The sequence below is a fragment of the Bubalus kerabau genome, chromosome 5 (assembly GCF_029407905.1).
Source record: "Bubalus kerabau isolate K-KA32 ecotype Philippines breed swamp buffalo chromosome 5, PCC_UOA_SB_1v2, whole genome shotgun sequence".
Classification (NCBI taxonomy): Eukaryota; Metazoa; Chordata; class Mammalia; order Artiodactyla; family Bovidae; genus Bubalus; species Bubalus kerabau.
In genome coordinates, this window is record NC_073628.1 from 108730667 (window position 1) to 108744821 (window position 14155).

The window sequence follows — 14155 nt, forward strand, 5'->3', positions numbered from 1 at the left end:
CCATCTGTGGAAAATTAAAGGTGCTAGGAGGGAAAGGGATAGGAAAGAACATGGGAGGAACAAAGTTTCAGGAAAATGCATGGGACTCTGTGTGGTGGCCCCACTTAGGTGCAGAAAAAGCATTGGGTGCTTTGCAACTGTGTCTGATAATATGACCCCCAGGGTGAAAAGTGCTGAGGATTAATGGTTGGTGAATCCAGGCTGGCATTTTGCCTGAATTATGTGTGCTGGGCCAATGGGCCAAAATCTCACATTCCTTACACCAACCTTATTCTTCTCCTCCAAGAGATTTTACATTTATCCTGCATATTGCCCATGAACTGTGGTTACATCCTGTGCGTTTATTAAATTAAAAGCCCATGGATCCACTATACATCCTAACCTGGCTTTTCCCCTCAACGTTATTGAAGTATAATTGAGAAGTAAAAATTGTATAAATTTAAGGTGTACAACATGTTTTGATATAAGATGCTGGTCAAAGGATACAAAGTTTCAGTTATGCAAGATGAATAAATCCTTAAGATCAAGTGTGCACTATGGTGACTATAGTTAACATCATCGACTGTAGCTTGCCGGGCTCCTGTCTATGAAATTCTCCAGGCAATACTGGAGTGGGTTGCCATTTCCTACTTCAGAGGATCTTCCTAACCCAGGGGTGGAATCCATGTCTCTTGGGTCTCCTGCATCGGCAGGTGGATTCTTTACCACTGTGCCACCTGGGAAGCCCATAGTTAATAATACTGCACTGTATTCTTGAATTTACTAAGACAGTGAGTGTTCTTGCCACACACACGAAAAAGTAACATGTGAGGTGATAGACATGTTAATTAGCTTGATTGTGGTAATCATGTCACAAGGTATATTTACATCTAACCTAGCTTCAAGCTTTGGGGAAGAGCAAAGAGAAATGCTTGCTTTCAGGGAACGCCAGGTTCGCTGATGCTCACAGGTAGAGAACTGTGTGCTCCAACTGTATGTGCTAAGATCCAGCTCTGTTTCAGAGAAATTCTACTTCCACTGGACTTCAGATCTCAGCAAAGTTTTTATGTCAGAATATGCATTATGCCCCATCAAAGCATTTGTCAGGAGCAACCCTGGATACTAAATCAATATAAATTAAAATAAAGATGGAAAGAGTAAGAGGTTAAGTTACTCATTCTTTGTTCACTAAAGCAGAACTAAGTCTTGTTTTTTGAAGACTTAGTTTTTCCCAGGTTGAAAGGAAAAAAGGGTTAAGACGATGCTTTGTGTGTATTAGTTGCTAAGTCGTGTCCGACTCTTTGCAACCCCATAGACTATAGCCTGCCAGGCTCTTCTGTCTGGAATTCTCCAGGCAAGAATACTGGAATGGGTAGCCATTCCCTTCTCCAGGGGATCTTCCTGACTCAGGGATCGAACCCAGGTATCCTGCATTGCAGGCAGATTCTTTACCATCTGAGCCACCAGGGAAGCCCAAACAATGCTTTGCTACCTCACAGTTAACTTCAGCACTGCTTGGTCCCCAGGCATCTCTAAGAGAAGAGAGGATGGAGTTGCTTCCTTAAAGTCCCAGCGCTCTTGGCAGTCTGTTTGGTCCCAATAGTCTCCTGAGGGTGGCGTGTATAAATTGACACTTGACATAGCGGATGGCCTGGGAGTCTGTGGGACTTAGGTGGATGTGGTTAGTTTTCTGCTAGAAAATGCATAGTTTCAAGTCCTCTCCTATTAGTTTCGCCACTTAGAAACAGGCACTCAGGATTCCAGACATCTGGCAAATTCAACAAACCTGCCTTAACAAAAACTGAGTATTATGAGGAAGGTATGATGCTAAATCTAGCCTTTACGAATAGAGATAGAGTTGGAGGGGAGAGACACAGGTGTGGCATTAGTCCCATATGCAGCGTTGTGCATGGGGGTGTGGAGTAGGTAGACTGACAGAGGGCCAGAGGGCCTGGCTGCTCCAGTCTCTAGACTCTGCAGAGTGCTTGCGCTAAGGGTCAAGAAGCAGTGAGATGTCCCAGGAACAGGAATTCTGCAGCGATGTGCATCCCAGGCCATAGGCAGTTAGAAAACCTTCACAAGGGTTATTACCACCTTTTCTTAGGTGGTCAAGCCCTACCCACCTGAGGTCAAGTTCCCAGGTAGGCTGGCAGGAGCAAGGTATAACTGCTCCCCTTTCCTGGCTCCAGTCTCCAGGGCAGAGAAATCAGGAGCCAGGCAAAACCTTGTTAACAATTTGTGACCAGAGTGAGCAAAACTAATCCCAAAGTGCCACTTTTCCTCCCATTCCTCCACTTGACCTTAACTTCCCTACTTTGCCAGAGCCCTGGGTAAAAGGTCCAGTTATATTTCTTCCCCATGGATGTACCTCCTATGACCATTTATAATTCACTCCCAATCAAGTCAAGAGGCAGATGTTTATATAACGTGTAATCTCATCTGGAGATGTACTCAGGGGTGATCCAACCTTGATGGAGATTCCCAATCACAGATCTGACTCACTGTTATACTCAATCATCTGTTTTATTTTAAAACATGTCTACACTGCATTGAGCACAACACAGATGTGACCAGGAAACCCATAGCCCTGTCCCAGCAGGTGATAGGTCCAGTGTATGACTTGGGGTTGACTATTATTTTTCACAGTAAGAAAAAAAAAAAAAGAGAATAAGAAAGAGGAAACTAACATTATTCCCAACTCCTGTTCAGAAATCTGAGTGATGAAATGGAAGGGTATTTAAGAGATTCATAAAGCATTTCCAAAGCCCATTTTCTCCATCAGCTGATGATCAATTATTGAACCTGGGATATTGGACTAGCTGGACTTGAGTGACACAAGGGCATACTGTTTCAAATTACATCCACCCATTACTGCAAAAGGTAGGGGAACAGGCCAGGCTTTCTGACTGATAGTCTACTTTTCCCTGTTTTATGAACCTGATGAATTCAGAGGCTATCAGAAATGTATAACCGCAACTGTGATGTATAACAGCATCTGCTCAGTGTAAAACCTTTTTGTGTAGGGGAAAGAATTCAGTTGGCCTACGGGAAGACATGTCCTGAGCTGGATGGTGCCCATACAGAACTGTCAATCATGACCCCACTGAAATATGTGGGATCTCGTGAAAATCAGAAACAGCTTCCATTTTAAGATAAAGTCTCTAAATCCAGTTGCCTTTTAAAAATTAGCATTCCCATTTCTTTCCTCTGAAGCAGAAAGTGAACGCTAGGAAGCCAACAGGTTTTGTTTGTGACAAGCACACACAGGGTTTGGGGACCACTGCGGCTCAGTCCCTGGAACACCTGAGCCCCTGGCATCACTGGGCCTCCAGGGCTGAGGTCCTCATATTCCAGAACAAAGAAGCCAATATAGAGGACTTGGGTGATGGGGAAGTGAGAAGGCCACCCCGTCAGGTCTGGATCTCTATCATCTGAGGAAAATGGAAGTAAAAAATTTATACTTGTGTACAAACAAACCTTTGATTCATCAAGTCATTGATGAAGAAGACAGCAGAGTACACCGAGACCCTTGGTGTGAGAAACAAAATGCCTTCCCCAAAGTAAGACTTCTATTTATGATCTAAAACAGAGGTCTTTGAAATGCTTTACCTGGACCAGTGAAAGCCAGTTGCTAATTACATATTATACAAGTATAAATTTTCTACTTCATTATCCATACCAAATCAGGCTCTAAAAACAGACCCCATTGGACTGGAATGTGTATGTTTTAACAGATCAGAAACTGCAAAGCACTTACGCCACTAACTGACATAGCTCTATCCCCAAGGACGCCATTGGTATAAATATTTTCAGATTCCTTTGCATTTTAACAATAACAGAGGAGAGTCAAAACAAAGGCTAATTACAAAGACAAAAACAAAGACAATTACAGCTTCTGACATTCACTGATTGTGTTGGCCATAAAGTTTGTTCAGATTTTTCTGTAAGATCTTACGGTAAAAACCTTAACAAACTTTTTGGCCAACCCAATCTATTGTCTATTTAGTTACAAATCAGGTTTAACACAGCTTTGCTCCATTTTCTATGCATTTTGCCTTTTAAATTACACACAAAATTTATATTAAAACAATAGTTTTTTTTCAAAAGACAAAGGCTTAGAGGAGCACGTCTGATGAATAATCTTTCCTTCGGTTAGTTTTAGCGAGTGGAGGGATCACCGTGGATTTTGAGTGTGGTGGTGAAGCAATTCCACGGGTCATCTTCTCCATGTGCTCAGGGACGTCACAGGGGGGGATGTCGGAAACTCTTTTTTAAAATGTATTGGCAGGACAGCACAATTCTTTAGCACTTTAGGGCCTGTGAAGACAAAGAGAAAGGTGACTGTCACTTCTTTGTGACTACTAACCCGGTGAGTCATTGTTCTGATGGTCCTTTGTCTACATCTTCCAGTTCTGAGTCCTGGGGCTCTTCTCTCCCTGCTCATCCCTCCTCTAGGCCTGATTCTCAGGATCAGATTCAGGCCTGACCTAGGGTCAGGTTCCCGAGCATTTCCAGACACATAAATCTGCAACTGTATCGCTGCTTATGTCCCTTGACCACCCCCTCCCCCAGTCGTATAACATTTATCCTCTCCCCATTCAATCATATCTCCCCAACAGAACTAAGAAAATGTTTTCCTCTGGCTATGAATTTGAAATGTTCTGAATTCCTAGGAAATTTTAATGGAGAAATAATTCCTTTCCTTGGGTGCATGCAGGTCAGGAGTGGAGGGAGGGGCCCCAGCACCAGTGGAATTCCTCATCAGAATAGGGTCTGCCACTAATGTTCTTCTGAGAACCACCTACCTCTGATGACTGGTAGTAGGGTGATTGGGTATCGTTAAAACTTGGTTGGGCTTTCCTTCAAGTTCACTGAGTTGGAAAATTAAGAGGTCAAATTGGGTCAGATTGCAATGGAAATCAACTGAAGAGCCATCTGGGGTGCTCTCTTTGCTTAGGGAGGTTGGTGGCTTCTGCACATGATCTTTATTTACAGTGTCTATTAGTTCAAAGGTTGGAAACCACTCCCTTCATTTACCATCACAAGAGCCTAAGGTTTATACTTACGAGTATCTTCCCATTTTCCGAACAATCACAGAGATGATTCCACCAAAGACTGCGATGCCTAGTAAGACCCCAACAATGATTCCAACCAGGGTCCCCACTGACAAGCCACCTGAATGAGACAGAAGAAAAAAAGCCGAGTCCCCAGATTAACAATACAGCAGCAATAAGCCACGCCATAGGCCCACCGTAGATAACAAAAGATGCTCTACATTGTTTGTCCTCTATCTATCTAGTAGGAGGTGACTTAGAAGGGGAGAAAAGCTGGGGTTAATCTAATCAGGGAAAGATTTCTGGACCTCAAGATATATCAAGAAGCATACCACTCCGACTAAGTGGCTTCACTGTTGATTACTGGGTAGCTTTTGTGTACACACAGCTATTAAATTAGCCCCTATTTCCATTCTTAGGAACCATATATTGTGATATGACACCATTCTCCACAGCTGTTGTGAAGACTCACTTGTGGTTTGCTTATTTTCAAATACAGGCAATTCCCTTTTCTCTCTTAAGAGATTTGAAACATTTTCAAAAGGTTTTCTGCTCCCAGTTGATTACAATCCAGGAAAGAATGTTAATTCATCACAAAGATTAAAGTTCAAAGAAACCTTCTTAAAAACTCCCATAAGAATGTTTTGATAACAAAATCTAACCCACCTTTCTGAGTGCTTTTTGGTTTTTCTCCATCTGTTTTCCCTATAAAGAGAGAGTTGCAATGATAAAGAATTATTAGGAGTTAATAACTATAATTTAACAATTGGCACAAGATGGATTTACTCTAAGTGGAAGGTAGCAAAACACAAGCAAAGAGGATACTTTCTTAAGTAAATCGGATCAGGGGACTTTTAAGCAGGCTCTGATGTGATCCTGTCTTTAAAACTATTATTTATTGAATTTATGAATGCTTCTTCACACCTATGAGTCCATAGTTTTTTGGTAAACGTTACTTTTTTCACCACCCACTGTAGAGAGCAGAGTCAAGGTAACTCGCCCAGAGAGATCTTAAATAAATGGTCGAAGATTTCAGAAGTTAGGGTAACAAAAGAATCCAAGGCTGTTGATCTTTGGTCCAAAGTCAAGATCATGAAAAACTCACCCATTGGGAGGAGGTTTATTTTGAAGAAACATCATTTTGAGAGCAAAATGTTTTGAAAGTTGTGGTTAAGACTGTGATATCACCCATCTTATGATATCAATTTCCTTTTCTTTCATAGAAAATCCAGATCTTACAGGGCACTTAAGCTTAATGAGACTACACTTTTTGTATTTTCAGTTCATTCAGTTCAGTCACTCAGTCATGTCTGACTCTTTGTGACCCCATGGACTGCAGCACACCAGACTTCCCTGTCCTTCACCAACTCCTGGAGCTTGCGCAAACCCATGTCCATTGAGTTGGTGATGCCTTCCAACCATCTCATCCTCTGTCCCCTTCTCCTCCCGCCTTCAATCTTTCCCAGCATCAGGGTCTTTTCCAGTGAGTCAGTTCTTCACATCAGGTGGTCAAAGTATTGGGGTTTCAGCTTCAGCATCAGTCCTTCCAATGAATATTCAGGACTAATCTCCTTTAGGATGGACTGGTTGGATCTCCTTGCAGTCCCAGGGACTCTCAAGAATCTTCTCCAACACCACAGTTCAAAAGCATCAATTCTTCAGTGCTCACCATTCTTTATACTCCAACTCTCACATCCATACATGACTACTGGAAAAACCATACCTATGACTAGACAGACTTTTGTTGACAAGGTAATATCTCTGCTTTTTAATATGCTATTTAGGTTGGCCATAGCTTTTCTTCCAAGGAGCAAGTGTCTTTTAATTTCATGGCTGCAGTCTTTTAATTTCATTTGCAGTGATTTTGGAGCCCCCCAAAAATAGTTGGAGAAGGCGATGGCACCCCACTCCAGTACTCTTGCTTGGAAAACCCCATGGATGGAGGAGCCTGGTGGGCTGCAGTCTATGGGGTCACGAAGAGTCGGACACAATTGAGGGACTTCACTTTCACTTTTCACTTTCATGCATTGGAGAGGGAAATGGCAACCCACTCCAGTGTTCTTGCCTGGAGAATCCCAGGGACAGGGCAGCCTGGTGGGCTGCTGTCTATGGGGTCGCACAGAGTCAGACACGACTGAAGCGACTTAGCAGCAGCAGCAGCAAAAATAGAGAGTCTCTCACTATTTCCATTTGTTTCCCCATCTATTTGCCATGAAATGATGGAACCAGATGCCATGATCTTAGCGTTCTGAATGTTGAGTTTTAAGCCAACTTTTTCACCCTCTTCTTTCACTTTCATCAAGAGGCTCTTTAGTTCTTTTTCGCTTTCTGCCATAAGGTTGGCATCATCTGCATATCTGAGGTTATTGATATTTCTCCCGGCAGTCTTGATTCCAGCTTGTGCTTCATCCAGCCTGGCATTTCTCATGATATACTTTGCATTTAATAAGTAAGTACTTTGCATTTAATAAGCAGGGTGACAATATACAGCCTTGACGTACTCCTTTCCATATTTGGAACCAGTCTGTTGTTTCATGTCTGGGTCTAACTGTTTCTTCTTGACCTGCCTACAGATTTCTCAGGAGGTATGTAAGGTAGTCTGGTATTCCCATCTCTTTAAGAGTTTTCCGCAGTTTGTTGTAATCCACACAGTCAAAGGCTTTGGCGTAGTCAATAAAGCAGAAGTAGATGTTTTTCTGGAATTCCCTTTGTATTTATGGCACTATTATTATAGGATTTCTATCTGCAGCTAACTCTAATTTAGTGGTTCAAATGTGAATATTCTTATTTACCTAGCATGTGGATATAAGTTGCTTAACTATGAATACCTCTCTGGAAGAAAGAAATAACATTGTTTTCTTCAGATAATGTTTACACAATTCTATTAAAAAATAAAGGCCTTTTGTTTCTCCCATCAACTTGTTGGTATACTGAGCTCTTCACTCCTCTGGGTGGTAGTTGTTTATAAAGAAAAAGTCGAGAGGCCTTAATTTAATGAGACAACAGAGAGATGTGATTTAATCAGGCTCACCCCTAGAATCTTAGCTCACGATTTGCAAAGTATCAGATATCCAATATTCTCCTAATCAAAAGTGAAACCAGCCAACCATCAACTATAAGATGGTTACTTTTTCTAATGGTTGATTTGGAAAGAAAAGAAGTTATCCACTCTGTATCAGGTCCATCTTTCAAAAAAAAAAAAAAAAGACATCCTTTCAAGATGGCCCCAGAGTTGTCATTGTTCAATAGCTAAGTTGTGTCTGATTCTTTAAGACCCCATGGACTGCAGCATGCCAGTCTCCCCTGTCCTCCACTATCTCCAGGAATTTGCTCAAACTAATGTCCACGGAGTCAAGTGATGCCATCCAACCATCTCATCCTCTGTCGTCCCCTTCTCCTCCTGCCCTCAATCTTTCCTAGCATCAGGGTCTGTATCAAAGAGTCAGCTGTTTGCATCAGATGGTCAAAATACTGAAGCTTCAGCAATAGTCCTTCCAATGAATATTCAGGGTTGATATCCTTTAGGATTGACTAGTTTGATCTCTGTGCAGTCCAAGGGACTCTCAAAGTCTTCTCTAACACCACAGTTTGAAAGCATCAATTCTTCAGTTCTCAGCCCTTTTTGTGGTCCAACTCTCACATCCATACATGACTACTGGAAAGACCATAACTTTGACTACATGAACGTTTTTTGGCAAAGTGATGTCTCTGCTTTTTAATGTACTGTGTAGGTTTGTTATAGTTTTCCTTCCAAGTAGCTTTTAACTACTTTTAACTTCATGGCCCCAGAGTACAGGTCCTTGAACCCATCTCTTCCTGCATGAGCTGAACCCATGGCTCTAGAACATTTACATGAAGCTCAAGCTGATCACACCAACTCACATAAAAAAGCAGTTGGGAGACTTCTGGGTTTGAGGCCTGCCCAGAACAAAGGTGTCATCCTATCAACTCCCTGAATGTTATACCTGGCTGACAACTACCAGTAGAGGCAGGGCAAACATTTGCTTTTCATGTCTTAACATGGTGGCTCATGACACATTATCACCATCAATGGCACCATTTTCCAGAAAATATATTACCAAAATAAAGTTTGTGGATGATTTATCACTAAATTAAAGTTTACTAGACTTATACTCCCTAGGCCTCTTCCCAATTACACCGCCTGTGATCACTTGAATGTATCATGCACATGAACATCATCAAACTTGGGCGTTTGATGGGAAAGGCATTTGCAGTCCTAATAAAATTACCTCTTAAAAAGCCAAGTGTTTGTAATTACATTTTAACTCACATGTGAAAATTTCTTGGAACACTGATGCATGAAGTAGGAATGTGCCGTAAGTCACAGTATTTGTGAAAGGGTGGGGAAGAAGACAGACAAGAAAGTAATCATGAGTATTTTCCAGGAAATTGAGACATTTTCTTTTTAAGGAATAGGAGAAATATTCTGGTATGATATAAAAAAAATACTCAACTTGGAATGCTCCATTTGCGGCTTGCCATGAATAAGCTGTCAGCTCTTGTTACAAACGATCAATGCTTCTCCAAAATTTTGAAATGTTTCCAATGATTAATTATATTGATTCTTTCCTTGTTTAACCCTATTTAGTTCGCTTTGGTGTTTAATGCCAACCATTTCTTTAGTATCTTAGAGTAACCCTTAGGCATCATTTTCTAAGCATATTATGAAACTTTTCTATCTTTGTAGTAACGTACGCATAATATAAACACTACTATCTTCACCATTTTTAAGTATACTCTTTGATGGTATTATGTACATTCACCTGGTATGCAACCATCAGCCCCATCCATCTCCACAACTCTTTTTCACCTTGCAAAACTGATACTCTCTACCCATCTCCATTCCCTCCCCACACCAACCCCTGGCAACCACCATTCTGCTTTCTGTGATTTTGACTACTCTATTTACCTCATCTAAGTGGAATCACAGAGTATTTGTCTTTTCGTGACTGGTTTATTCCATTTAGTCCTCAAGGTTCATCCATGTTATAGCATGTGTGAGAATTTTCTTCTTATTAAAGGCTAAAGAATATTCCATTGCATGTATATGACACATTTTGTTTACCCAATCATCTATTCGTGGACAGTTGGGTTGCTTCCATGTTTCAGCTATGGTGTATAATGCTGCTGTGACCATAGGTGTACAAATACAACGCATTTTAAAAATCTGCAGAAGTGCTTTAGAGTTTTAAAAACCAGACTGGTGATTGGGAATTGTATATCAAACAATAAGGAATAACTTTCTAGGTGTTCAGCTGTGCAACTGGTTTTAGGAATCTTGGGTTCAGGGAGGTCCTTACGTTTACTTTAATTTAAAGATGAAAACACCTAACTAGGTATATATGATAGGAAATTGCTGAAGTTAGCAAGCATTCATTGCAGTTACTAGAAGATTAGTTCCTTTTCTCTTCCACCCCTATCTACTATAAAATAAGGCGTATTTAAAAAATATTCCAAATAACTGAATTTCTTTCAAGAAAGCTCTGGAAATAGGAAGCTCTTCCTCTTACTAAGTTGTAATGGCAATCATCTTTCCTCACAATCATTAGTGATGGTCTAAACCTCATAATAGTGATGCAGACTCAAAGTTGTCCTTCAGAATTTCTCCCCAAGGTGCACCTCCATTCACATTGCTGCATATACCAGCTGTAAAGTATAACCCCAAAGCCTGGTAAGACAGGCTTAGAATAGATTCTTGCATCATGTGTACAGACATGAACTCAATGTACAGTAAGATAGTAAATGTTAGCAATGTTATTGCTGTTCAGTCGCTAAGTTGTGTCCAACTCTTTGTGACCCCATCAACTCCAGCACACCAGGCTCCTTGGTCCTCCACTATCTCTTGGCGTTTGCTCAAATTCATGTCCGTTGAGTTGGTGATCCTATCGAACCATATCATCCTCTCCTGCTCCCTTCTCCTTTTGCCTTCAATCTTTCCCAGCATCAGGGTCTCTTCCAATGAGTTAGCTTCCTGCATCAGGTATTGGGAGCTTCAGCTTCAGCATCAATCTTTCCAATGAATACTCAGGATTTATTTAGTGTTGACTGGTATGATCTCCTTGCAGTCCAAGGGAGTCTTCTCAAGGACCACAATTCAAAAGCATCAATTCTTTGGCATTCAGCCTTCTTTATGGTCTAACTCTCATATCCTTACATAACTACTGGAAAAACCATAGTTTGACTATACAGACTTTTGTTTAATATGCTATCCAGGTTTGGCATAACTTTCTTTCCAAGGAGCAAGTGTCTTTTAATTTCACTGCAGTCACCATTTATAGTGATTTTGGAGCCTAAGAAAATAAAATCTGTTATTGCTTCCACTTTTCCCCCTTCTATTTGCCAGGAACTGATGGGACTGGATCAGTTTTTTGAATGTTGAGTTTCAATGTTAGGACAGAATCTACTAAGATATACATAGGTTGGCTAACTTTTACCCACTTGGGTGTCAACACAGAGCTTTTTTGTGTAGCATTATATTAGCTTAGGGTCAGCGATATGACACTGGTAGCTATCTCACTTACTTTTGTGGGGCATTGTCACTAGCTGTCATTCGAAGTAGAGAGCAGAATTCAACAACCCAATAAATATGAGCTCTGAACCCACCACACAAAGCTTGGTTCAAAATTAGTGCTTACATTCCAACGTGTGCCATATTGATGATTATATTTGTCCCTGGATTGTTGGGGATGCATTGATGGTGCAAAAAAAGATCAACCCGTACTGGGGCGACTGCTTTTCTTACCCTGGGAGTGACTAGTTGCTGATACGTGGGTATGGACTGTGGTCTTGGCAGGTGTGCTCTTGGCGGTTGTGCTCCTGGCAGGCGTGCTCTTGGCTGTTGTGCTCCTGGCAGGCGTGCTCTTGGCTGTTGTGCTTTCGGCAGTTGGCAGATCTTCTCTGTGACCGTGTGTTACATTCTTTGTTCCTGCTGGCATCTATTGGAGATGTAGAAGGCAAAACAGACATAAAACTTAATATTGTAAAATATATACTCTGTCTTATGTCAGAAATGGACTTAAAGGAGCTTAAATGCATATGCTATATGATGACATAAATTTAAAGTGGAAACAAGATAACACACAAGAAACAAGAGTGGAGACAGGAATAAAATCATGTCTACTCCAGAAATAAATCCCAAATGTTGAGCATGCTGACTTCCTGAGGTGTAACTTTTTAGAAAATACTGGGTCACTAGGCATTAATTCTTTTCCTCCCTTGAACGTGAATGGTACTTTTTTTCCTGTAACGTTTACTCAGCACATATTATGTGGTATTATTTTTAATGCCCTTTTTCGCCCAGAGCTTACCATTTGCCATGCCCTCTAAATACATTCTCATTAACACCACAAAAAAATCCTAAGAAGTAAGTTCTCTTTTTTTTGTTTGTAAGTTATCTTTGGCTGCTTTGGGTCTTCCTTGCTGGGTGTAGGCTTCTCTAGTTGTGACTTGAGGGCTCCAGAGTGTGCAGGCTCAGTAGTTGTGACACATGGGCTTAGCTGCCCCACAGCATGTGGGATCTTAGTTCCCCAACCAGAGATTGAACCCACATCCCCTGCACTGGAAAGCGGATTCTTAACCATTGGACCACCAGGGAAGTTTCAAGAAGTAAATTCTATTATTAGCCCTATAGTATGAACAAGGCTTAGAGAGATCAGATAATATGCCCAAGCTCACATAGCCAACAAGCAACAGAACAAGACTTGGAAATGGTTCTGTTGACTCCAAAGTTCATGTCAATATAGCATTCAACAAGCTAATGAGTACAGGCAAAACAAACAAACAAACAAACATAGATCAGTGGAATTATATCAAGCTTAAAAACTTAGTGCATAAAAAGACACAATCAGCAGAATGAAAAGGCGACCTATGGAATGGAAGAAATACTCACAATCATCTTATCTAATAAAAGTATATAGAACTCCTATAAATGAATAACAAAAAAATCTAATAACTTGATTTTTAAAATGGGAAAAAGGACTTGAGTAAATCAATCTCCAGATATAGTACACAATGGCCAACAAACAAACAAAAGATACTCAATCACACTAATTATCAGAGAAAAACAAATCAAAAGTACAATGAGATTATCACCTCACACCAGTTAGGATGGCTACTATCAAACGAACAGAAAATAAATTGGAGCCATTGTGCACTGTTGATGGGGTCGTAGAATGGTTGCAACGTTAGGGAAAACAGAATGGAGGTCCTCAGAAAAATTGAAAATAGAACGGGCATATGATCCAGCAATGCTACTTCTGAGTATAAGCCCAAAAGAATTAAAAGCAGGGTTTGGAAGCTATTTGCACGTCCATGTTCATAGCAGCATTATTCACAATAGGCAAGAGTTGGAAGCAATCCAAATGCATGAAGAAAATGTAATATATACTTACATACAGTGGAATATTATTCAGCCTCCAAAGGGAAAATATTTTTACACATGAAAATATTCTTACAACATGGATGAACACTGGGGGCATTAAGCTCAAGCATACTGAAATAAGCCAGTCTCAAAATATCCTTGCATGTGATCACATGCCTATGAAGCAACTTCCTCTCTTCCTGCTACACTCACCGGAGTTGCCAAGGATTCTTTACTGGCAGCTGGGGTTGTCGTGTAATCTTCCACACCCAGGGTCGTCTTCTCATTTGTCACACCTGTAGTCACATCGTCTTCTGGCCGGACCGTGCTGGCTGAAAAGGGGAGATTGAGTCAGACCTCAAGGTGAAATCATATGGGCAGACCTAACTGGTCAGCTACAATCAGATTTTTTTTTCATTTCCGCTGGGTATTTTTTCCTTTTTAGGGAGTTTTCCTTCTGGCTTAACAAATCATTCTACATATATAGAACAGCCTGGTCATCTCCATTGTAAAAGAAAGGAAGATGGGACTCCAAAAAGGTGAAGCAGCCAGACCTTCCCTGGTTCCCACTGAGGCGTGCTGGACAGTGGGGTGTTTGTGCGTGCGTGTGTGTTTACACCTTGACTTTTCTTTCAATAATGAACCTGATTCTTTCTGGTGCCGTTTCATATAAAGAATTAATGCATTTAGGTAAATAGAATTTCATATAGACCCAGAAAAATTCTCAATTAGAGTCTGGAAA

General features: G+C 40.9%; 1 protein-coding gene across 1 annotated transcript in view; it reads right to left on the bottom strand.

Annotated features, from left to right (window-relative positions):
- Positions 1-2483: 2483 nt before the first annotated feature.
- The window catches only part of PDPN (podoplanin), a 34775-nt gene continuing 23103 nt past the window's right edge, over positions 2484-14155 (bottom strand). The window contains exons 2-6 of the mRNA XM_055582650.1: positions 13627-13745; positions 11797-11989; positions 5700-5738; positions 5046-5154; positions 2484-4296 (exon numbers count right to left, since the gene is read on the bottom strand). Coding sequence (XP_055438625.1) covers positions 4290-4296; positions 5046-5154; positions 5700-5738; positions 11797-11989; positions 13627-13745 — 467 coding nt within the window. The 3' untranslated portion in view covers positions 2484-4289. The remainder of the gene's footprint in view (positions 4297-5045; positions 5155-5699; positions 5739-11796; positions 11990-13626; positions 13746-14155) is intronic.